This window comes from Bombus impatiens, unplaced genomic scaffold (assembly GCF_000188095.3).
Source record: "Bombus impatiens unplaced genomic scaffold, BIMP_2.2 scf_0027, whole genome shotgun sequence".
Classification (NCBI taxonomy): Eukaryota; Metazoa; Arthropoda; class Insecta; order Hymenoptera; family Apidae; genus Bombus; species Bombus impatiens.
Window position 1 is genome coordinate 1,977,026 of NT_176446.1, and position 26,050 is coordinate 2,003,075.

The window sequence follows — 26,050 nt, forward strand, 5'->3', positions numbered from 1 at the left end:
GCATGAAGATTTTTCTTCATATTCGACTCGTTGTATATTTTTTCATTTATAATTCAAATAATGCTTGAAGCATGAAGCATCTTCCGTTACTTTCATATTCGTTTCATCGCTGTAGGATTATTTTTATTTCGAAGAAAGTAATAATCCACAGCACGAAAATTGTAATAAAATAGAAATGAAATGTAAATATAAATACAGTAAAAGAATTCTAATGTATCAGATACATATATGTACATACTATTCATAGGTTGAAATATATCTAAGAGATGAGTCAAATAATCATCGTAAACGCATCTCCAATTTCCCAACTTTCCATTAGAATTCAATATTTGCAACGTCAAGTTGACGCATGTTTGCGTCCATTTCTTATCTAGCTTCACCAATAAAGTGAGGGTGATGAGGGTGTGACTCAGCTCCTTCCTTCCATCGATATCCGGTGTTCCATGTCGTTTCGCACGTAATTAGACGGAACTTCAATGGGGCCCGTTCGCAGGTAGCCCGCGCGAGCCAACGAGTGAAAGTGTGTCACCGTATTTTTCGTTTTTCACGTGTTACTCGCAGACGGTGGTCTTGAGACGTTTTGACGTCATGCGTTCCCGCCGATAGCCATTTCCGCGGGCCATTCACTTGACGTCCAAGTACACTTCGGTTTAACAAGATCCAGATAGAAGCCTACCGGGTAGAGATCTATAATATTTATCCAACGTGAAGAACGATGAAGTTGTAGGTACGGGAATAATGCTCGTTCGAAAAATACGAAAACATACGTGTCCGATCAAATGGAAACGAGAAGATCAGACAGAGGGTTATTACCAAAGGGTGAATTATGATCGTAAAAGAAACTATGGTGTGAAAATAAACTGCCACGAGTCACATTTTAACCATTGAGATATCACGAGCTCAGAGTAACAACGAAAATTCGTGGTTTTACTCGCTCGAGAGATAGAGAAGAATACGTGTTCGATCGAATAGAAATAAGAAGATCAAACGTGGGTTTACTAAAGGGGTGAATTGTGGTTCTAATGGTTTAAATACGAACTTGCACGAGTGAAAATTCATGATCTTATTGGCATCCTTTCAACAAAAGTTCGTGGTTTTACTGGCTTAAAAAATAGAACAGAGTACGTGTTCGATCAAATGGAAATAAGAAGATCAAATGTAGGTTTACTAAGGGGGTGAATTGTGACTCTAATGGTGTAAGAATAAAATGGTGTAAGAATAAGAGCCAAATTTCAGCTGTCGAAATATTACGACTTTATCACTATTGTTTCACTAAAAACGCGCCAATGGTTTCATTATCTCGTATCACTATCGACATTATCGTTCGATAAGAATGACGTTTTGCCGCACACCAAACCAATCCAACGTTTCTGGACCATTAATATTTTCTTTTCGCCATCCACATTACCAATATCGTAAATCTTAGCATACGATATGAAGGATGGAAGAAGTTGAAGATTAGTACATTACATCTATTCCCTAAGGATTTCAGAAACATATCGAAAATGTACAGTTTGTTTGAAAAATAACAGGATTGTCAATATATGTATTTTAATCACGGTGGATGTTTCTGCATACTATGAAATTACGATTCAAATAAATATGTACGAAATGCACAAATAATACACAAAGATTTACACGATACTTAAAGTACTCATTGTAATATTTAAAGGACGAAACAAATCTCATTCCTTTAGTTTTGTTCATAAAAATGTAAATTTGCGTACATGCACGTAGTTCACTCATCATACTTGTAAAAATCGTTCTTTTATTCAACATCGACACAACTCTAGAAATGGCCAACGTATGAATAGATTTCGGATTTTAATAATATTATTCCTTTTCACCACTCATATTTCAGCTGCTCAAAAGTCATAGATATCGACTAACGTCATAAATCCATACATTTTTCAGGAAACTGCTTCCAATAAACAAACTCGTGCAAGTGAAGAAATTCCTTCAGAAATTCGACGCTACGTGTATAATTGGACACGTATTTGGCAAGTAAAATCGAGAAACTTGCAAAAGACAGAGTCGATGATCGAATTCAAAGAGACTCGTTTAACAATTTCATACGTGTTATCGTATTATCGCATGAGTGAAAGAGGAAAGTTGAAAAATTAGCGTGCCACTCCTATCCTCGAGGGATGCGTGTAAACAGAACGAAGAACGGCAGAGGGTTGGTTCTGAAAGGGGGAGAAAGAGAAACCAACGATGGCGATGGAAGGGGAACACGAGGCAGTCGAGCTCGATGCACTCGGCCGTCTATTTAGTCGTTGGTCGTGCGCGCGCCATGCTGGATCGACAACGATCGTTTTTACGTTGCTATTGCGACCAAATGTGTCCGTGTTTTCCTCATCGACGCGTTAATTAAACAGCCTCCTGGCTCGTGAACGATCGTTGACAACGCCGGGGGGTTGGGGGGGAAACTCGGCGAGGAAATCGGATTAATCAGACCATATATTCCTCCGTTTTTGCAACTACGTACAGAACATTGCGACTGTGATGGAAATCGCGAGTGTCGTTGAAACTAGCCTCGATTCGATGGAAACGTACGTAACTGGTTGTCAAGCGAAAAACCTAGTGTTGTGAAACGAAGACTGTTCTACGAAATATCGTCGCAACAAGGAATTATTATACTAAAGTATACGCGTACATATTACTAAAATTTCGGTGCCAGTTGAGTCCAAGGTTTCTGCGTTCAACTGTACTGAAACTGCGAAGATTCTGTAATTAAACCGAAGTTTGTATTTAAGCTATAATTAAGATCCGTGGAATTAAAAAGTGTTAGCAATTGGCCCGAACTAAAATCAGAGATTGTAAAATTATATCTGAATTGAAGCTTCTGTTATCAAGGAGACGGCGAACCAAAGTTGTAGGCCTTTAAAATCGAAGGTTCTAAAATTAGATTTAAATTAAAGCGTTTAAAAAGTCGGCGAACCAAAGGCGAGTCGTTCATCTTAAAATTGAGGATTCTGAAATTAAATCACAATCAACGTTTCTGTTATTGAAAAATTCGCTGGCCGAAAGAGTTGACCTTAAAACTGAAGGTTCCATCACGCAACTAGACTACAGTTTTCGGAGTTGAGAAATCAGCAGACCGAGGGAGTTGACCGGCGATACTTGTTAACTCGGTTTCGAAGGCGAACGCGCCGGCTTGATAAGCGTTATCTGACTGCAATAATTGCAGGCTGTGTATTACGGTCGGCCATTGTCGTCGAACGTGGAGGCTCCGTTGAAGCGAAAGCTGCTGACCGTGTGTGTCAACAGGTGATACGATCGCGAGAGACAAAAGGTCGAGAGAGTGGGACGTTATCAATCGAACAGGAGTTTGAATGAAAGGGAAAGAGTGCGTAGCGAGCTCACATGAAACGAGAGAATAGAATCAAAAAGAGGCTGAATCGATCGTACAGTGCGTTGTAGCGTTTGGTCACGCGATAAGGTGAAGCTTCGCGTGCGCCGCGAGAAACTAGATAGAGTGATAAGGCCGAAAGAGAGTGGAAAAGGAGTCTGGCGCCTCGTTCCTTCCTCGCTAAAGTGACACGTCGCCTTGGCCAATAAAACGACAGACGGTCTAAACTGAACGGAATCGGCAGCTGCTCTCCCGGTGTGCGCCTCGTACGTTGGCCCCGTCCGCTTTAATTTCAGATCCAGTCAGACCTAGCATTAAATCCTCGGTCGAGTATCCAGTGAAAAAAGTGATCAGCAGATAACAAGAATCTTTTTTTGGGGCCTTCCAATTGCTTTTCCTCTTTTTTTATTTTGGTTCGTTTGAGAAAAGTTGGTGTTGTTTCTTTCTTTTTTATCTTGGATATACGAGTTAATAGTGAAACGAAGATCGAAAATATCGTGGACGATGACTGGACGAAACTGATCGAAAGGGGAGAAAGAAACAGAGGATTCGTCAAGATGATGATGGCACCGCAGGTCGTGGGTGTCTTGTTGAAGAAACCGGGACAGCAGAACCACCCACGTTTTCCACCGTTGGACCCACAGGAAACGAAAATCAGAGGTTAGTTTCTTCGTAACGGATCTGCTTTGTATCTTATCTAGTCTCGACTGTGTTTAATTAATAATATCAAGGAAGTCCTGCGTGATAAACGAGTTTCGCCTTGAGAATAAACGTTTTTAGGGATCGTTGAACTCCTCCTGGGGTTAGGTTGAAGATTTCGCGTGGAATTTAATTATTGGACATACGAGGCAAACGTGTTCGGTTGAGTTTAAATTGGTTTGAATGTGACTCTAATGGCGTTAGTTGGGCTGGAAGTAGTTGTTTACCAGTCGATTGGATGCGCGGAAACGTAAACTCACCATTCACCACCGGCCTTCTATGCTCGATCCTCATTATATTATCGATGTTATGATTCATTGGGCCGTGTTGTTACAACATTCATCTTATCGGGCCATAACTCGAGGCGCTGTTTCGAATGAAAGTGAATGTTCAACCGTTCCCTGAAACACGCGGGTTTCGCTCATCGGATCTATCGATTTTCTGGATAAACCTCGTATCGAAAGAAACCTGGTGTTTTACGTATCTCGCTGATTAATAGCGTGTGGAATGATTTAGCGTGATATTCTGACGATTTATCATGCGATAACGGTGAAATACGTTTATTAGCCGTTTTAGCGCTCTGAATCTATATATTGGTTTTGAAAAATTGCTTATCTTGTACTAGAAACTCTTGTATTTGCAGATAATATTGTTTATGTATCTTGTGATTATCAAATGCTTGGTTTATTATTTTCCTATCGTCAATGATTTGTTACGTGTAATCCGTTACATAATCAGTTACATAAATATATTTAATATCGTGCAAAATATGATATGCGATTTTTAATGTCTGTAACAAATCAGCTGAATGATATGAATTGTCGCATTTGGATCTTCAAACGATTCCAAGTGAATCCAATTCAGAGAAGGAAGATTTTAATCAACAATAAAAAGATTAATATTCATGAATCTTTTCAAAATAACGTGGAAACACCATGACGAAAGTAGAAAGATCTTAATCAACAATAAAAGGGTTAATATTCATGAATATTTCCCAAATAACGTAGGAACGTTATTATAAAAGAAAAAAGATTTTAATCAACAATAGATGGGTTAATATTCATGAATGTTATCCAAATAATATATAAAAGTCGTGACGAAAAGAAAAAGATTTCAATCGAAACTAAAATGATTAACAATCGCGAATTCTTTCAAAATAACGAGGAAACGTGGAAGAAGAAGAAAGATAGATAACAATATCAAAATAGTTAACATTCAGGAAGTCTTTTTACGTAACATAGAAACGTCGTGACGTAGAAGTAGAAAAATTTCAACTAATATTGAAGTGTTAATATTTGCGAATTTTCAAACAACGTAGAAACACCACGAGGAAAGTAAGAAGATCTCGATCAACGTCAAAAGGAATAATATTAATGTTCACCACTTCTTTACGTTTAATATTGCAATTAATATTCAGGAATTCTTTTCAAATAACATGGCAACGTCATGTCGAAAGAAGAAACATTTTAATCGACATTGGAAAGATTAACATTTAGAAATTCTTTTCAAATAACGTAGAAAAGTCACGAAGAGGGTAGAAAAATTCCAACTAACGTTAAAAGGATTAATATTCGCGAAATCATTTCAAATATCACGAAAATGCCGTAACTGAAGAAGAAAGGTTTCAACCCACGTCAAAAGAATTAATACTCCACGAATCTTTTGCAAATATGTAACATAGAAATATCGCACTGAATATAACGGAAGAACACGAGCCGTTCACCAAGCGCCGCCATTCCTTCACTTGTCTTAGCATAATAAAAAATAGCGTATCACGAAATTCTTGCGGTCCCCCGGGCGACTAGTATGGTCGGCTTTTTCCGCAACGGAAACTCGCAACCTCTCACGATTCGATTGACAATTCGTGCTCCGTAATCCGGTATCTGGGCTACCGTGGTAACGGGATACTTTTACGCGGTTATCCACTCTGGGGAACATGAAAACTGGCTGTCTAGCGTCGGCTTCCACTACGAGAAGCTTCTCGTTCCTTTTTCTCCGCATACGAGCTCTACGATCCGAGGGATCGTGGCCCTGACACCGTCCATGATTTAATGTCAGGGTTGACGACACCCGAGGAAATTTCACCGGCTTCGATGACAGAATTTATACGAACCTTTAATCACCGTGGATCGATCGAGGTCGAACGAAATTCTGGAAACTCTTCGTCTCCTCAACGGATTTTCTTCGTTTTTAAGTACATTCCGCGTAAAAATACGGCTGAATTTCATTTTGCGGCACACCAAGTTTCTAATCTGTCTTAGTAACATATGGTAGGTAGTTTATAACGAGTAGGATCCGAATATAGTTATTTCAGTAGTTAGGCATCTGAAAGTTTAGAGCAGATGCTTCGGATGAAATTTATGTTGAATTTTATTCCATTCTTTTCGTCATATCATTTTAATTCTATCAATACATGTACGTGTATAACACGCATTACGAATGATGTTGCAGTTGCTAGTCATAATTCCACTTTTCGCAACGATTTCCAGTTAATCTTGTTTATAGGTAGATGACAAATAATGTAGTATCTGTTTTGTAATGTTTTATCTAATCTATATCATCCGATTTCAAATATCAATCACGATATGTGGCTTAATGAACGATATCCCGAGTTCTAAAAGATATCACTTGGAAAAATCGGTAAGAATACCTGGAAAGTTCTTCGTTGAGTATCGCGTAGGTTCAGGGTTGAGATAAAAGTGGGAGGATCGCGCGAAAGCTTGTTGCGCCGTGTGGCTAATTGTGACTGACAAGTGGAGTACCTAAATTCCATCGTTTACGGCAGGTCAAGAAACAGTAAAAGGAAAGCAGGTGAGTCTATCAACGTATCCGTACTGGTTTTGACGCCGCCACACTGAATTTCTACCTGCCTTCCTCCCCCTGTACGACCAATTATCAAACACCCTTTCTCTTCTAACGGAAACTTCTCCAATTTTTAACTCCTTACTTGTTCTATTTACAAACTATGTTCTAACTTTTCGAAATGAAAAATGTCAAATAGCACTGTTCACAGAAACGAATTTATAATAAATGTGTAATATTAGCTTCCATGGAGGCAAATCTCAAACTTCAGGACCACATAACACTCATCAAAAGAAGTAAGAATCTTTTAATAAACGTGGGTCCACATATCATTATAATTATTTGACATCTTCATCGACGAATTATTTATTTACGTATAGGATATGATAAGGAAACATCAGCTGGTTATGCACAATTTTCTAAGCAATGATGTGGCTATCAGTTCCTTCTTCGTATGTTATCCTTTGACAACTTGCGTTGGGATTATCATCAGTTCTTTGTAGAACTTTTTTTCCTAACTGAAATCTAAAAATTCGACCTGCTTCCCATGTTCCACAATTTAGAAAATTACCCTTCAATATTGTATCTCTTAATCGTTGACATATGGCAGTGAACGAATTTATGATCGGCTGTCTGCAGTGCAAAAAACATTATTCACGCAATAAAAAGATTCTTCTCTTATGATATTACAGACTCATCTCGGAAATGTTTTATAAAACCAATGACATATGGAGACATATTTATCAAGACTTTTGCTTCTGACGAGTACCACATGGTCCTCAACTTTGGCTGCAACTCTTCGAAACATCCCGTATATCCCAATAACTTTTGTAGCATTACCGTTACAAAAAGATAGTGGTCTCGATTTTTTACTTTCACAAAGAATACTTTTCCCGGCAGCGTCGACTTTTCCCCGGACACGGCCAATGCAACAAATTCGGCACTTAATCGTGCAGAAACGGAGTTAATCGAAGGGAAAGTTTCTTTATACGCGAATGCGAGATGTTAGGGCATTACGTTACGCTAATTTTCCAAATTCTCGATGAATTTTCGAGCCGACCAGGTTCGAACGAACCGTGTATAGATGTTGCAGAAGGGGAGTTTGAATCCCTTGCATTTCATTTTTCGAAGCATCTTCAGTTCCTCTCTTCGGTTCCCCTCGAAGGATTTTTCGCGAAACGCGAGTCCTGACATAAAGGAGCGTTCTTTGTAGTGCAGAGGGGCTTTGCAATTCTTGTAAATAGCCAATGGGTCCCCTTAAAGAACCCCACGGAACTCGCACGAGTGTCCGCAAATGGTGACACACGTTTCACACTTCGAGGTCCGCGTGTGCGAGCCGGGAAACAGGATCTCCGGATTTTTTAGGCTGTACGCAAGTGGCTGTTGCCTTGCCGTAAATAAATTGTCGCTCATGAAATATCCGACCAATGGTCGAGGTGAAATAAATTTGCAACTCAATGACACGGCCTCCACGATAACGTCCACGTTGACAAGAGGCACGACTGGGACGTTTCTCCTCGAATTTCGCGATCCTTTCGGACGTGTATGCTTCGGTATGATGGTTCAATTTCTTATCGACCTTGAATTCGAAAGACGAAACTCTTCTCCTTCGAGTTTGATAAATTTAAGGATTTTTTTGAAAATTTCATCGTATGATATGACCGTCAAATAACTTTTGACTTTCAACACGTTATGTAAATGTGCAAATATAGAAAACTTAAGTGTGTTTTTATTCACGATCACACTTTCATATCTATCTCGAATTCGAGAGGTTGTTCCTTCGAATCTGATAATTTTCACGATCTTCAAATTCTATTCATCGTTTCGGACCATTTATAACAACGTTTAAGAACTTTTGACTGTCATTACGTTTTAAATGACAGATATTACTGTCAAGGAGACATACGTATGTTTCCTTTTTAGGGTAATATTATAATCCTGTGAGCAGATTTATGTTCTTAATAAATCTGATGAATTTTTGTTGGTTTCAGTCTTCTGACTATGCCAGTGTAGCATTTATTTAACGAAAAATTTATGTGAGATTCAACTGTCGTATTGTGCATCTTCGTGACTCATGTAATTTCTTCCTGTTCAGGGAAGATGTTTAATGCCTTACGAATTTCCTCACTTCTGACGCATAAGAACGGATCTATGATCGTGCGAATTATTTTACCAACCAGAATTCTCACTTTTTTATATACTTTTTTATATCTGGCTGCTATTCTTTAAAGTTGGATTGTGTAGATTTGAAACCATATTCATTATAAATAGAGGTGTTAAATAGTCGATATTCAATTAATAGTATAATAGTAGTTTTAGACTAATAGTACAATATAAATAGAGTGAGAATAATATCGAATATCCTTTGTCTGGAGGAAGACTCGAATATGTCATTTAAGGAAGTCAGAATTGGTATTTGCGAGTAGAATGTACTGTATCGTAATTCCCGTTGCGTCGCGAGGACGCCAGCTTGTGCACGCTATTGAAATTTAGGTCACAGCGTCGAATTAAGCACGGTTCACAAGTGCCATTGACGAAAACCCGCTACGACCAGGGATTAAGATGTATACACGAAGATAATGTTTAATCCCTATTCGTCGAGTTTCTTCGAATGTCCGCGAATCCTTTCATGAACTCAATTCTATCCTCCTGTGAGAAGTTTGCCCCGGTTGATACGTTTACGAGAATTAATTCCTTAAGCTTCTCTCGTTGAAGGAAAATGGAGGACCTTTATGGAACAAGAAACCATTGGGAAATCCTTTAACGACGAACAAAAAGAAAGATGTAGTACGTTTCCTACTATTCAAACGTCATGATATATAATAATTGAAATTCATAACCACACTTTCTTTGGATGAATTGAAATTCATAACAAAAGCTTCCTCCACACTTGCCATTTTTGTTCGATTCATTTCCCTTTTTTTATTGGTATATTCATCATATTACACAATTGCCACGAATATATCCGTTCTTGCAGTAACTCGCAAAAATATTGCAATATTTTCTAGAAATCTTTTATGAATATTACCAAACACAATTAAACAATATTAGTAATGTAATGAGACTCGACTATTATACTGATAAAGCTCGACACAAGTTTGATAAAAGTTATCTGAAGTAGAAAAGTATATGAAGCTACAAGAAACGTATTTAATTGAACCAGGAAATTATAGAATCTTGATAAATGATTTTATAGAATCAGTCAATTTTCATTCGACATGTTTCATTCATCGTGAGACAAAATATAGATAATTTTTGATAATATTAATTCCAGCATATTGCGAGTCTTCTGACAACTGGAGTACGTCATTATCTAAAAAGTCAAGAAAACGAGGATTGTTCTTGTTACGAGCTCCTCTATTTTCCTAATAAAATTTTATTCATGACGTACAATACCATCAAAAGTAATTGCATATATACCTTTATTTCACAGTGAAGCAATTTCTTATCCGGTTCTACATTTCATTGCCATAATACCACATTGTCATTCCATATCAAAGTATTACTAATGATATGAAATTTAACATACTTGGTCCTAAATTAAGTAACAAATTAAGTAACAAACAGAATGGTATGCAAACTTCTTTTGTAGCCACTGCAAATGAGCGCGGGTGTAAATAAAAAGGACACGGAGGTGATCGTGCAAATGACACGGCGAACGATGCGAAGAGGATCGACTGCAAATCGCGAGGAACGACACCGTGACTTAGGTTCGTCGATCGAATCGAATCTCGGCCACGAAAGACGCGCGTTCTGCCTTTCACTAAATGCTCGACCGTCTTCTTTTACACGTATTCGGGATTCAAATAGTCGACCCGGTCGTGCCATTTACCATTCGAGGTTCTCTATATCATTGCGCTGTCCGTAGAGCGTTCCTCATTGTGCGTATCCAAACACACGTCCCGCGAGGAAAACAATGAGATTAAACTTGGACTGATTTATTCGCTGAAGGAAGAGTAAAATTATCTCTTGTGTAATATTTCATTTTATACTCTTAATCTGGCTGCGATCTTGGAATTTTTATATTTTAATCTTGTCCTTATTTCGACAAACGAAAAATTGCGTTCAACCTTGAGATATTTGTTAACGTTGGAAAAATAGAATTGGTTGAAAATGACCGAAAAAATGCGGCGTTAGATTGCAAACGTGGGTCGTTCATGTGTGTTGCGATCTTTCGATGGATAATCTAAAGATAGTCTAAAGAAAATTTTAAAAAATTCCTATGAAATCTTCGAAAATACTAAGTTAAAATTATCATCAATTTTTTGAAAAACAATTGAAATATATTATGTGGTAAACAGTATGAAATAAAACACATAAATAAAAATTCATATTTACACGCCAAGGCTTAAATAAGATAGTATAATATAGTTACAGATATAGCTTAAAATTTTCTCCTCGAATAGTAGAAACAACTGTGGTGGTACTCAAATTGAACCATGTGAACAGCGCTTAAACGCGCGGCGCAGATTGAAAATGTTTGTAAAGTCGTGGAAAACGGGGGCAGAGGAAGTGGAACGATTCCTCTTGCGGTGTTATTCGTAGGTAAACAGGTGTTTCAGAGGAACGTGGGCGCCGCTATGGTGGGCGATTTCAATAATTCACTTTCATCTGTTTCCGAGCTTGCCTAAAGAAAGGAGAACGATACCTGATTTTAGAAATAAATCTAACATAAAAAAATCTCGAATTTCTACAATTTTTTAGAAATTTTATTTTCCTTCTAAATCTTAAAATATACATATATATATTTTTTAATTTGTGGGTTTTATTTCATTCCTATTTCACTAACTATGTTCACAAAAATATAAATTTGCATAAAAATTCGTAGCCTACTCATCACGCTAATATATAAAGATATATGTCACAAAATATGAACGTTGAATGTTCGTAGCTAGTTATACACTTGTAAGAGCGTATTGCAAAATTTGTTTCTTTCGTTTGAAAATATATAACACAGTACATAAAAATTGAAAGGATGATTCTATATAATATGAAAGTGTATTGCAATGTTTTCTCTGTTTTGATATATTCGTTCTCGAGCAAAGTACTGCAAAACTCTTTCCTCGTTGCTTCATTAATATTAAAGCAGCGGTTAGATTGGAAGATCGCTCCAGTTACGAGAGAATAATTAAAACAGCAGGCGTGGCGAAGTTGATCTCCTTCGGTTACTCGACTTAGCCAGGTTTGCAAGTGATCATTTTCGATAATCGTCGATCACTCGGCAAAGCAATCGATCGAGGCTCGACGAGTCTTGGAGCGTAGAATTGACGTCTTCCGTGATTTCTCGCGCAAAGAACACGCCAACAAAGAAAAAAATATTCGTTTCTCCGAAGAAATGCCGTTCGACTAGTAGCCATCCATCTATCGATCATAAATCGATCACGGATCGCGTCGAGAAGCTGAGGAATCGTTCCGGTGAAAACTGGACGTGACCGTTTTTTTATTTCACGACGATCTCTCGCCGCATCGATATCACAATTAGCCGACCAGAGGATTTAATAATATTCACTTTCTAATTCCAGAGTTCGTGATTGCACCGAACTTGCTCGGTCACGACTTAACATTTTCGAGTGAGCCTCATTATCGATCGTTTTCGGGTTCTCGAATTGCTCTACATTCCTCTGCTAGGCATAGATAAAATACGTTTTTCGCAAAACAACTGTAAAATGATTGCAAAAATATGAAACAATTAACCCTTGCAAATTTTTCGCAAACCTAGAAGAAGTAATTTAAAAAATCTCGCTACTTTGAGAATTTTATTCTGAAGATTTGTGGTTGAATAAAAATCGTAATATTACTTTCTCCGCAAATTAAGAGAAGCAGAACTTAGAAAAGTAAAATTGTAATTTTTCTACGTCACAAGACTGGAAAGGATAATTTCAAAAATATTTTACAGTATATTCTGAAGAATAAGTAAAAAGATCTGTTCCATTGTGCTGTAATATTTTCTTCCAAGTTCGTTGCTCAATAATGTTTTCCCGATGAATTAAAAAAAGAACAAAAATTAGACTGATCGAACTTGCAACGACGTACACAAAACCGAACAGTTCGACAAACCCGTATACTATTTGCGATAAGGCTAATCTAAATGGATTTTACATAAGCAGAGCTCGTTGAAGCGGAGAAGAACTACTTACATACATATGTATACGCGATCTCTCGAACAGAAATAGTAGCACAATGAAGAGCCGGCGGTTATACGCAGAACTGTATATTATCTCGTTGTTCCGTGCTTCTTATCACAACCTCGGATGATAAAGCATCCGGAATTATTCAACGTTCAACGTACGTCTCGTTGGACCGTGTTCCCTTCGCGTAGTTGATGAGTCTCGACAAAAGCGTCTACAAACAACTGTTTCGAATTACATATGAATACGCTCCAAACTAAAACTGCCACGTTATTGAAAATAAAACGAAGCTCGTATGATAAAAAACTTCGTAATACGAGAATTATGAAAATCAACAGCAGCAATCGTTCGAGAAACAATCCAGAAATCATCGTCGTTATCGTTTATCTAAAAAATATAATTCAGATGGTCGCTCTGTTAGAACATGGAACGTCGATATTTTTTTGTCGGCGAACGATTTTCTCCGATAGTATCGGCGAGTTGTTCCGTCGACCCCTTTAAGCCGGATTTCTACGAGGTTGTATCGCATAGAACCGGGTTCTGGCCGCCCAGATTCGCAACCAGTCCTGCGAGGGAAAAGCGGTTGTGAAAATGTCTCGGTGCGAGTCGTGCGGCTAGATCTACGTGATCCAGGATCTATGATCGTGGCGCACGCCGCGATCGTGCGCGCGTTCACCGACTGGATCGCGTAGCCTCTTCCGAGTCGAATTATTATTTTCTCGATGAAACGCGTGCCACAAAGCAAGATGCACCTTCGTCTGGTACACTTTCACTATTCCAGCTGTTCCAAGAAGTTTGCTCCCTGTACCATTTTTTCCTTTTCTTCCTTTTTTCTTCTTTTTCTTTTTTTTTGTTGTATAATTTTGGAATTACGCCACTGCATCGATGAATTTGATAGAAATCGATGAATTACATCAACAGGTTTGAAACTATATCGCTGGTCGAGAAAGGCATGCAATTCCATGCAAATTTAGAGATGAGGAAACTTATATGCAAAAATACATAAAATTGAATTCTTATAAAAACTTTTGCCTTCTTGTAATCGATTCAAACTGTTATTTATGTATGTGCATTGTTTTCTACAGAACCTACATTTAATGCATTTAAATATTCAGTGTGATTGATTTCACTGTATAATAAAAAGAAATTATACAGTAGAGAATAATAGATTTTATCGAAAAAATAAAGAATTTATTAAATTTTATTTTCATTATGGATAATCGTTGTATAATTCTGGATAGAAAATCAAACTTAATAATATTATGCAGGAATTTTTATTTATTATATTTATTAATAGTGCTAACTTCCATCTTGTAATTTCATTAGTATGTAATACTAATTCAATCGTGTAAGAGGATCCACGTCCGCGTTGATATCATCCGATCGTATCTGAATGAAGTTACAGAGAGGAATTGAGCAACTCGTTCTCCACAATTTACCAATGTATTCGATAAAAGTGCAGATTCCCATTACGTGTTAACTAGGTTGAAATCGTCGAAGGAATTCGATACGAAATACTAGTAATGTTTCTGCCTGCTTATCTATTACATAATCGCAGAATGAATATCAGAACACTGGATATTCATGACGCTGTAGAATTTCTATGGAATCGAGGAGGGAAGTCGAGAATCGGAAAGCTCGTTAATTCCATTGACACCGACTATGTAGGATGGCTGAATTTCACCAGCCGCGATTCTTACTCCAACCGGCTTGGATATCATATTTTACTGCGATCAGTTTTGCCTGGAAATGTACGGGACGCTATGGGACTTTCTAAAAAATGATTTGCATGAGGTAAAAATATTCCGTACGACGACACACGCGAGACTCGTTAGATTGTCAAAACTGTGCGCGACGTCCTGGATAGGAAATTAAATCAGGAAGTGGAGAAGAAAAGATAAGAAAGTATTGGCAGGGAAAGATCGTTTCATAAAATTGAATCGACAATAAGAAATAGGAACAAGGAAGCAGAACGTATTACTTTTATGGAGAAATGAATTTGATGACTGGGAAGTAGAAAATGAGAATCTAATTGCGTGAAGTGGCAAGCCATTGAAATTGAAACCATAAAAGTTGGATTCTAATACTTATACGGTAGTATGTACATAATAATCTGTTTATAAAGTAATGAGAATACTAATATACTAATTCATACATCGAGTATATTTGTTAAAATTGCTCTTTCTATATAAAGTATACGCTTCTTCAAGATATATACGTTTCTAAAAATGGTCAACTAATAAATGAACAAATTTACAAGTTCTTGTATGTATCCTTGTCATATTTACTTGTATGGTAGCAACATACTTAGCCACAAGTCTTTTATCGCAGTTTTGTGTCTTAGAAATAACGCTTATGGAAAACTATATCAGTATATGGATAAGCAAGTACATATTGCAAGTATATTTTAATATCTATTGATAGTTAAGAGAAAGAAATTCTATAAAGTAGAGCAAAGCTTTTGGACAACTTCTGTTCCGATCACCCATGATTAATCAAGTAACTTTCGCCTGACAGATGTCATTTTTTTCCCGCAATATCCAGACGAGCTTTTTCCAATATACACGTTCTGCGACTTTTCCCCACGACATGAGGCATCCGCATGACTTTTTGCCGGCGCACGTGTTTCTCCGGTCCACGAATTAATTAATGTCTCAAGTGGGTGTAATTAGACGCCCTCGCGCGTCTGTCGCCGCAGCAAGAAAATGCGGAGAGAAGAGACAGAGAGAGAGAGAAAGAGAAAATAAAGACTTTGCTCGCGTCGCGTGGAACGATGGCCCCGGCGGAAAGAGAAAGCAGCAACGCGTTTGAATAGAAAACTATCTCGTTGAAATCCCTCGGTTTAGCATTTTCTGCCAATGTTTTACCTTCGATCATGATATTAATAGTCGCACGGTTAACCCTGCTGTTCTTCTCTCACTCTTTCTTCACCATTGTATCCCTTTAGATATCTTCTTCTCAAATTTTCAAATACTTTATCCACGAAAATAAATTTAGAAAATAAATGTGATCATCCAAATATAATATAAATACTGCATAACTATGCTGCAATAATTCTAAAATATATTTATACCTGATATACATATTATTTGAAAAGTCCAAAAACATTTAGAGGAAAAATAGTAATGAGAACTAAAAGTAACGTAATTCGTAGTATAAAGGGTGGAAAGAACTCGAGAACTGCTTCAGCAAGCTGAGTGTAGTTCATCGAGCAAACAAACTCTATGTCCATTAATTTCTTTCCCAAGTTTCGTTTCGAAGGCGACCGCAGTTCTAAACTTTCTCACCCAATAGCCAATGCTTCATTGAGCTCGCTAATTCTGAGGAAAAACTTTCTTCTCTGCTCCGAAAAGAACGCGAAATTGTTAAGTGGACTGTACTACGACAGGCCCCTGCACACGATAGCGCGGCTAATGTCCATTAATTTCTGTGACCGGCTGGTTTTGATCCATTAAGGACTACGCAGCAAAATAATGCGTAAAAATTATATAAACGCGACATTATTTATCGTTTATTGGTATTGTTTACCCATACAAAGATCATTAGAAATAGTTATGTAATAATTTCTCCCAACTAAAATTTAAAAGTCTAGATGCCAGGAGAAATAGTATCAAATACAGACACATATTACACAGATCCTTGAATTTATGACATAAAAATCAAATAAATTGTAAATTATAAAATATAAATATAAAATGTAAATATTGTCCAAAAGAAAATTGAAAACGAACCCTATCAACGCAATATTGGTTCTTTATGAGTCAAATTCCACTTTACACCGGAATTTCTCATCAATCGTCTGAATCAATCGTCGGACTGAGGATGAAGGGATCGAAAGACACGTCGTGATTAAACAGATTCGCGGTTAATCAAGTTCCACGAGGAATTCCAGCTCTGTCGCGGCTTCTGTCCGAGCTGACTGTACTTCATCACGATTGGGTTAACTATGTAGATGGGAAACATCTTGCATAGTGGGGCGTTGGTTCAATAATGATAGAGCAGACGCGATAACGGGAACGAAACGGACAAGCTGACGAGGCGCGACGAGCGATGTGGAATTTTCGGGTGCGTTAGCTTGGCTTCTCAGCTGATGGGGATAATGCGTGGACAGGAAATGGCCCTCTCCCTTTTTTCTTCTTTCCGACTGCTTGTGCGTCACAGATAAACCCGATTAACAGAGAGGGCAGGGAATTAGGGAATTGACGTAAGGGAAGGATCTTCGTGCTAGAAATTCCTCAAAATTGTCACTGACAGATATTAACTACTCTTTAATTCTAATTCATTCTTAGAGTCATTTTCAACCTAGTTGTATTTTGCTATCTCTAACAAGCTTCTCGAGCTTGAAGAAACATTAAAGTAATTGTTATGGGTTTTCCTACTAATGCTTTTGTTTGAAATTTTAATAGAACATTAAACTTTTGGTGCGTTAAAATGAGAGCATTACTCGGACCATTAACATTGTCTGGATCATTCCATCATGAGGAACTTTTACCAGTATAAAGTTAAGAGTTAGCAAAGAAAGATCAGTTTCAAATAGATAATTGAATTGAATTGGTCGAGATATGAATACAGCGCAATTAAGCTAATGAATATGATGAATATGAATGAAGCTAATGACAGTATAAAACCATTGCACAATTTAGGTTAGAAAGTTTTCACAAGTTTCCAATTTCATTCCGGAACCAAGGCAAAAAATTCGAGACACTCGTGATTGAAATATATTTGTAGGAGAATCAACTACGATAATTTTCTTTGTAGGATAACGAGAAATTTCTACATCTTCAAAATATCCAAGCACGTGTTTCTCCGGTTTTAAAAGAGTGTTAAAACCTGTATTTGCATGAGAAAAGGTTTGAAATATTGGTAGAAAGGAAGAAATTCTAACGTTGACACGACACGATTCCCTCACAACCTATACTACATAACATTGTTGTGTTGATCATATCTACCGTTGACCATTTCCAAAGGAATCAACCTCGAAGAGCGTGCCAACTCAGTAGGCAGCTAAAGATCAATAGAAAAATCATCTGCAGTCGGAGGACGAGTCAGCTGTTCGTCGACTGATTCGTTTTATGTATATAGTAAATAGTGAACAAGCGTGAAACTTCCGTGCCTGCTGAGAGATTTAAAACGAACCGAAAATATGCTTATATCTTGGCTTACGAAAGCATTTGAAGCTTCAACATACAAAACATTTATGTCCATATCGTACAAGTTGTATAAAACATTTTGATATTTTATTAGTACTGTAATGAGATACAGCTGTCATGACTATATCGGTCAAATTTGAAACTAATATGAAATATGCATAGCAATTGTGAGATATTTATGTATTTCATGCTTACATTTAGTAAAACATTAGTATACTACATTAATAGCCATTTTAAGCATATAATAAGTGTTAAAGATAACTGGGGTTTACTAATATTATAAATTTATATTAATATAGCAAATACAGTTAACAAAGTTATATCAATATAACAGACAATTCACTTAACGCCTAGTTCAAGCGTTTTCAGTGCTAATTTTCTATTATTATTTTCAGATTTGTTTCAAGCTTTATCAGTGTGATAATGATAGTCACTTTTCATAACAGTGTTAATGAAATTTCAAAACGTTTCGTATTACACACATAATACATTCATGAAAGATGTATCAACAAGTGTTCCAATACTTTCTTGAGTCTGTGAGTATGTACACAATAGTTTAACTGGCAATGAGGTAAGATACGAAGAGCTATGAAAGACTGTAAGAAGAGAAAGAGAAGTTAGATTGCCACGAGGGAGATGAGTAAAGATGATGAATTGGAAGGGATACCAAAGATCGTGAGGAAAAAAGTGTACACATATTAGATAAAAGAGTGTGTATAGTGTGGAAAAAAGAAGACGGAGACAGGTCAGGACGTTGCACCGATTGCTGTGACCCAGTGGTCGCTTATGGATGCCTCGTGTTGTCTTCCTATCTCTGCTTCTTCCACTATTCCTTTCGACACTGATGATACTGCCTCTGCGACCTTCGAACACCACTTTGGACCAATTTTTCCTTGTCGTCACTATTTTATTTTATTTTACTGTTTTTCCTAGCATCGTATTGGAATGCAAGAAGAAAGAACGCTTTAAGTATAGTCGACGCGTGATTCATTTATATGACAGATTGAAAATCAGAATGATGTAAGTCAGTCCATTGTTACGTATAACACGATGTTCTATTTTCATTATTATAAAAAACCTCAATACTTCTGTTTCTTGAAGTTAAACATCGATTGACTAGTTAAACGAATAATTCTTTCAAGGGTTATAAAATACTGCTTGTTTTTCTCGCTATCCGAGCTGTTTATGACTCATATTTATCCGATTTATAGCAATAACGACGACACAAAGGTGATTAGGGAATATTCGAGTACATAGGTTTGCGGTTACCGTGGCGACAGATCGTGATATGGAAACTCGTAGTGATATCGTTTTCTTTCGTTTGATCGATACTCTTCGACTCAGGCATGGCCCCAAGGTCAGCTCTCGTAGAGGTGAACTGGAACACAGACCGTAAAATAGATTGTTTTAACGCGATACATAGTTATTTGAATTTGAATCAAAGCCTAAGCTTCACCACATTAAAATTCAATCTCGAACTTTGCATAGAATAATCAAACTTGCATATCACGCGACAGACCGTTAGTCTGTAATGCAATGTAAGAATGAGAAAATACAGCGTTCTGTATATCCCGCAAGAGACAATATCAAAAACGAGAAAATAATGCGAATAACTCTATCACTGTGTTATTTGAATCAGCGAGGTGGTATTATATAAGAACCAATAAAATATACAAGTAACTTCCGCAAATAAGACAATGTACACAAGCTATTGGATTATAATTACGGCAGAGAATATTAACACTAGGTGAACAAACTTCTTTCTTCTCGAGGAGTAGAAATTATTTCTTCCTAGGAAACCGGCCAACAAGCTGTCAATGTACACGGCATATTTCACCGTTTATCACGCCGCTGCTAACAAGTTAAATAATCTGTTTTCAAATATAGATCGCTCAAAAGTTGTTCAACCAAATTTTCCAAATTACTCGGCATGACTGGAATAACCTCATCGTAGCCTGTTATAGACAATTCAACTGATGAAGAATGTACGTTTTAACCTTAATAACTGTGCAAATTGGTTGCTTTAAAATGCATTTTTGCCGGGAGCGCGATAGACCGTGTTACAGAGAATTCCTCGAGAGGAGAACAGCGAGGAACAATTAGATTCCTAACAACAATGCGAGGTTAATAATTCCATTTTTATGATTAATGATAGACTGACCGATGCACGCGGAGCTGTATAACCATTTCAGATGGTCTTTTTCTTCTGTTTCCATTCACGATTCTCGTTCGTCCCACCGAGAGTGCACGTGCTCGTTATTTCAGCAAGGCTGCGCGTACTTCGAATCCACCGCTACACTTTTTGTGGGTTAACTAGCCAGGCATTCCGCTATGTTGAAAGATAAGTAGAACAACCATACGAACCCATGCAAGATAGTAAGCCTTGTAATTCCTGCGCGTTACGCGCACGAGCGTAGCGCCTTCTTTTCCGCGTTACCTATCTCCTTTACTCCCTACTTCGTTTACAGATTTTTTACCAATTTTTCTTTATATTTTTTATCGTGTCTTCTATTAGGATTTTGTAATTTCCACTTCTTCCTATGACTTGCTTTTCTGTTTATGATCAGTTACAATAGTCTTTGTTCGCTGTACGACAAGAGTACTTTTATTGAAATCAAAATAAGATTTAGTAAGACTATTCTCAGCTCACAAGTCTGTTATTTACAGTCATCAGTTGTTTAAAAATCCACCAGAGGAAATATTTCTACTGCTAACAAATTAACGAACAAAACCTTCTTTCACAGGCTAAGAAGAATTCGAACTTTGGGCGGGTTAATAAATAAACGTGATTTATTTGATTAAAAGCAACTATTTATAAAATATACGAAAATTTTCGTGCGTGTTGCATGTATTTGTTTCCTACTTCATTAACGATTTCTTAAATCATTTCGAAATCTCAAATTTTCCTGAACTCGTCTTCTTCGCTTCTAACAAATGGACACGATTTATCTTAATGAGAATAACCCTTTTACATAAGATGAACGAATTTTGTGAATGACCATACCTCACATCTATTATACTTCTTGCATTCATCAACGAGATTTCATCATTCTGCAATCTCAAATTTTCTTCAATCCTTCGTCTCGATTATCTTCGTCACTAATTCTTCCTACCTACTCTCCGTGCCTTTCACCGCCATTTTATAACTTTATAATCTCCTCTCAGTTAGAACTAAAGAAATTATATACATTCTCCTCTGAATTACATACATTGAATCACAACATATTCGCGACCTACTGATTCGCTAGATTTCCCAAGATTCAACGTTGAGAATCTCACTTCCGCGAATCTCGTAGGTTTTTTTTTTGTTTCATTAACTGGAAGAAAATCGCCAGTTAATCGCGCGTAGACAGGCAAAAGAAAAAGGAGCGATGCACGTGGAAGGGAACGACGGTTAACAGCGATCGGCCAAGTTGGCGTTTCTAGTCGGATGGACACGCTCGAAGGGATCCGGGCGAACTTACGGGAGCCGTGGCGGAATAATTGCCGGCTTGGACGCGTTGGATCGACGTGATTGCACGATTGCATGCCGCTTTCCTTTTGCACGTTACGCCCCTGGTTTTGTCGCAACGCTCTGCGGGCGGTGTCTTTTGCTACATGCTCCTTGCTATTTCCAATCGCGATTCGGATTTCAATTTTCCTAACGTCTCTCGAAATTAGGGTACGCCATTTTAACATAGGGCGAGGCTATTCAACACACGCCACTTTTGAAGAAACGTTAGTCGATGATTGCAATGGTTTGCATTTCCTCGATTGAACCCTCGAAGAATTACTTTAGGGTTAAACGACATCGTTAGAAGCAACAGTTCGTCCCAACAATGGACGCAGCTTTAATTAGATTCCTGGAGTTTCTGCTGACTCAAGAGTACAGACTCGATCGAAGAGGGTACAATTACGTCAATAATGATGGTGACTGGAAGTTGTAGATGAGTTCCTGGCACACTTCACTGAACTCTGACGATCCTATATTTATGAGCCACTAGTTGAACTTCGAACACACAGTGGCGTATAAAGGAAAGTTGAGAGTTGATACGTTATGAATTTTAGTAATTTTTATAATAATGACAATTTTTTCACCATATTTATAACAGACATCTATTATATATATTATCATCTGCTGTATATATTATATTTATGTTAAATAAATATCCATTTTGTAAGATTATAGTGTTTTCCTACGCCTCTCATTTTATGAACTTTCTTTTCCTCGTCACTGTATACATACGCGATTTTCAACTAATGTACCGCATGAATTTTTAAAACATGCAATACGTGACTACTTAGTCGGGGTCACTGACCTGTTCTTCTTTAGATTGTCGAATAAAAACAATAATAGCCGTCCAGTGTGAATGGCCTATCTTGAACCAGATACAATATGCTTTTCGCTGTGTTGCAGAATTTTAGTAATTATTTCATGTGACAAGTGACACAATTAGTTATGAAACAAGTTGCTGTACAGACAATTTAAGGTATCAAAGTGGATTTACTCGATAAAGAGATTATTCTCTCTGGAAAAGAAATTTGAAAGAAGTAGATAAGATAGGAAAAATATGGAAGGAGGGTTGTAGAGAAGATCTGTCAACGATTCTCACAGGATCCGCTCAGGCATCCTGGTGATGACGTCAAACAGTGTCTGCAAGAGTAACACGAGTGACACGAGCACACACGTGCATCGTGCAGCAGATTTTTTGACAAGAGACAGAGAGAGGGAGACCAGTTTTGCGCTATACGTAATTCTGGTTCTCGAAAAGAAACAGCGAACAGGATGGAACTTCCGATGCTGACTACTTATTTTGACAGCGGACGAGAGGTGAGAAACTGACAGCTGGTAAATAAAATGGCCAAGACAAAAAGCCGTTTTAGACCAAAGGGTGTCTTATTGTATTGACTTAAGAATCTGAAAATTTACTACAATAAGACAAAAAGAATGTCTGACATTATGAAAAGTCCCAAGACAACAATTCAGAGATTTGTATCGAGATATTTCAAGTTGGACAAAAGAATTCAAGTTAAGAGCTTCGTATTGTATTCTATATTTAAGAATCTGAAAATGGACTGAAATAAGATAACAAAAATATCTTCCGTGAGATATATCGAAGCAACATTTTAGAGATCTATATCGAAGAATTTTAGGCTATAATTTACAGAACTTACGGTTGAGATTCGTACCAAAAATTTCAGACATTACTAGTTCTATTATTTTTTAATATAAAGGAATATCTAACAACATGACAAGCTTTGAAACTACATTTTGGATATCTGTATAGAGACATTTTAAGATAGGAAGGTGAAAAAGAAACTAGGAAGTCACCGTGGGTGTGCATAGATTTGCTACTGAAACCCTTAGGGATATTTTACTGAAAGCATAAGCAGACTTCCGCGCAATTATTCGATCCGGGGTTATAAAAAGAAAAAAAGAAATGGAGAAAGGGCTGACAGAACCTTGTCGAATCATCAAAACGTGGCTCATTCTCTCGCAGGGCGAAACTTAAGCAACAGCTGGCAACATACCGGGTCGTCACGTGACAATTATTATAGGGGCACCGTATAGTTTGGATTACGGGGATCAATCCGTGTACACACACACGCCCGTACATAGATACGTCGGAGAAAAGCGTTTTTTTCGTCCAGACGAAAATATTCGACGGATCTGGGTTATCTACTGTTGCAACAGCTGTGCCTTGCTTGTTCTGGATGGAGGCCAGACACTATGAAAATTATTCTGATGGACCTCTTGAAACCCAAACTTTAATGTTTATTGGCGGAAATACCGTGGAGGAACGCACGACGGGTAGATTGTGAATGTTTGTGTATTTGTGAGAAATTTGGAATTCAATCAATTCAGAACCGTTACTAAAGTTGTCTTTCTATTTGGTTTTGGAACTACACGCGTGTTTGTTCATCGTCTTCGATTGTCAAAATATTGCTCCATCTCAATAATAAACGACATGTCGTACGTACGAACCTAGTAATCCCTAAATCGTTCATTCTGAATTATCTATCATTATATTATAACACAGTGAAATTTACAGAAAATAAAGTTAGTCGCTCTAGCTTCTGAGAAGCGCAATTGATCGAACTATTTCTTTGTTTCATATTCTTATATTCATACTGTTCTTTCCCTTACAAGTAAAACAGATTAAGAAGTTGTACTTTAAACAAGGTTAAGCGCGAGTGAACGAAAGGCCATCCGGTTTTCACACTTCTGCAAAGCGGATTACGCATTGAAGATTCGTCATCCAGTTGTTAGGTTCGAAGATTCCCTCAAATCGACAGCCAATTTGTGTAGGGGCTTATTTTTCATCGTCGGGGTGTAACGGTCGCGATACGTGTGCACCCTTCGGGGTCAATTAGGCCTCCTCGAGCTGGGGTATAATACCTTGCATCGTATTACATTCTACGGTGAAAAGCTCACGGTGAGAAAAGATGCTACGTGGCCTGCAGAGAATAATTGAATTTGCTTCCGTTTCTAGGACCAGCGAAATGGCAAATTTTCATGCTTAAACCTCGCTTACTCATAGTGGAAGCATAGTCGAATAGTTATAAATATTGAATATTTTATTTTATAGTGATAGAGAAAATACAGAAAGAATTTTTATTTCTGTGCGATAATAAGATTCTCTCAAAAGATTAAAATTATTACTATTAATTATTATTATTAAAATTATATTATTATATTACATATTTCGATACTATTGATATATATTAGGAAACATTGGTTCCAGAGCGACGATTGATTTTGAAAGGAGACAGTTGGGAAGTCGCGTAGGTACTTTCTTAGTAGGGTCGGTCCTCTGACTCGAGGGATGAAATCGACGTAATGGCGGTGCAACCCTTTGACCAGATGTACAGCACAATGGTCGTCACGAAAAATCTGACGACAATGTTATCTCGATCTTACTTTCTTTACAGGGTCGCGTCGCAGAAATTGAGTCGTCAGGGATGTTGGTTGACGAGGTGAATTGTACGAACCATAGAGATCTACGTGATAAACGGGCAACTCGATTTTTCGACTTCTTTTCTTCCTTTCTTTATTTTGTTTTCCTTTTTGCTCAATAGAAGACAATAGTTTCAGATAAATGTTAAACTATCGATGATATCAAAACATTCTAAAAATATAAACTCAAGAAATAGTCTTTTTTCCTGTTTCCCTAAATTATTTCATAGAATAGAATACTTTCGGACAAATTGTAATGCACATATGTAAATCCAAAAAATGTTCTACAAATATAAACACGAACAGAGTCAAAGGAGAAAGCTAACCTTTGAACTGAAGAAGAGAAGGAAAAAGTTGGACATTGTGCTACTTTCTCATCTAAGGCAAAAGGGTTTTTTCAAGGGATGGCCGCACAATAACAGGATAACAAATTAGTCGTCATTTTGGCTTGTCGTACGAGGCAGGCAGCTTGACCTCACAAAGCGGCGGTTTGGCTTTCGGTGAAAAAAGCAAACAACAGCCTAGAGCTGCTAAAGTCTCTTTGCCCCTCACAAAATTGTTTCTTTGCTCGCGTCGAAAGAGTCAATAGGAAGGAATATTTTGGTCAGTGATTCTGTGTAGCCTAAAAAAAAGTAGGGTAACCGAAGAAACCGGTCTTCCACGACGGTGCCTCTCGCGTGTTCCTCCACGTTCGACCTTGCCTTCAACAATTCCATTTCCATCGGGACTCGCGTCGATGTTTGCACAGTACCGCAATGTTGCGCCGCTTTCTGAACCCAGAAAAAGAAGGGTGAAATGAGTTTGACGACTAGAACTCGAGGGAGGGAGAGCCAGCGAAAGGGTTGGAAAATCAAGTCGTGCGCTGATATCTGGTAGCAGCTTCCTAGTGGAAGAAACAGGCGACAGAAAATCATAATCGTCTACAAAAGATCTCGGAGGAACCATAGCGTGCAGTCACATAGACATGGCAACATTTCTCACC

The 26,050-nt window shown here is 37.6% G+C and overlaps 1 protein-coding gene across 1 annotated transcript in view; it reads left to right on the forward strand.

Moving 5' to 3' along the window:
* The first annotated feature begins 2,263 nt into the window (after positions 1-2,263).
* The window catches only part of LOC100740079, a 50,582-nt gene continuing 26,795 nt past the window's right edge, over positions 2,264-26,050 (forward strand). Inside the window, exon 1 of the mRNA XM_003484922.4 lies at positions 2,264-4,012. Coding sequence (XP_003484970.1) covers positions 3,910-4,012 — 103 coding nt within the window. The 5' untranslated portion in view covers positions 2,264-3,909. The remainder of the gene's footprint in view (positions 4,013-26,050) is intronic.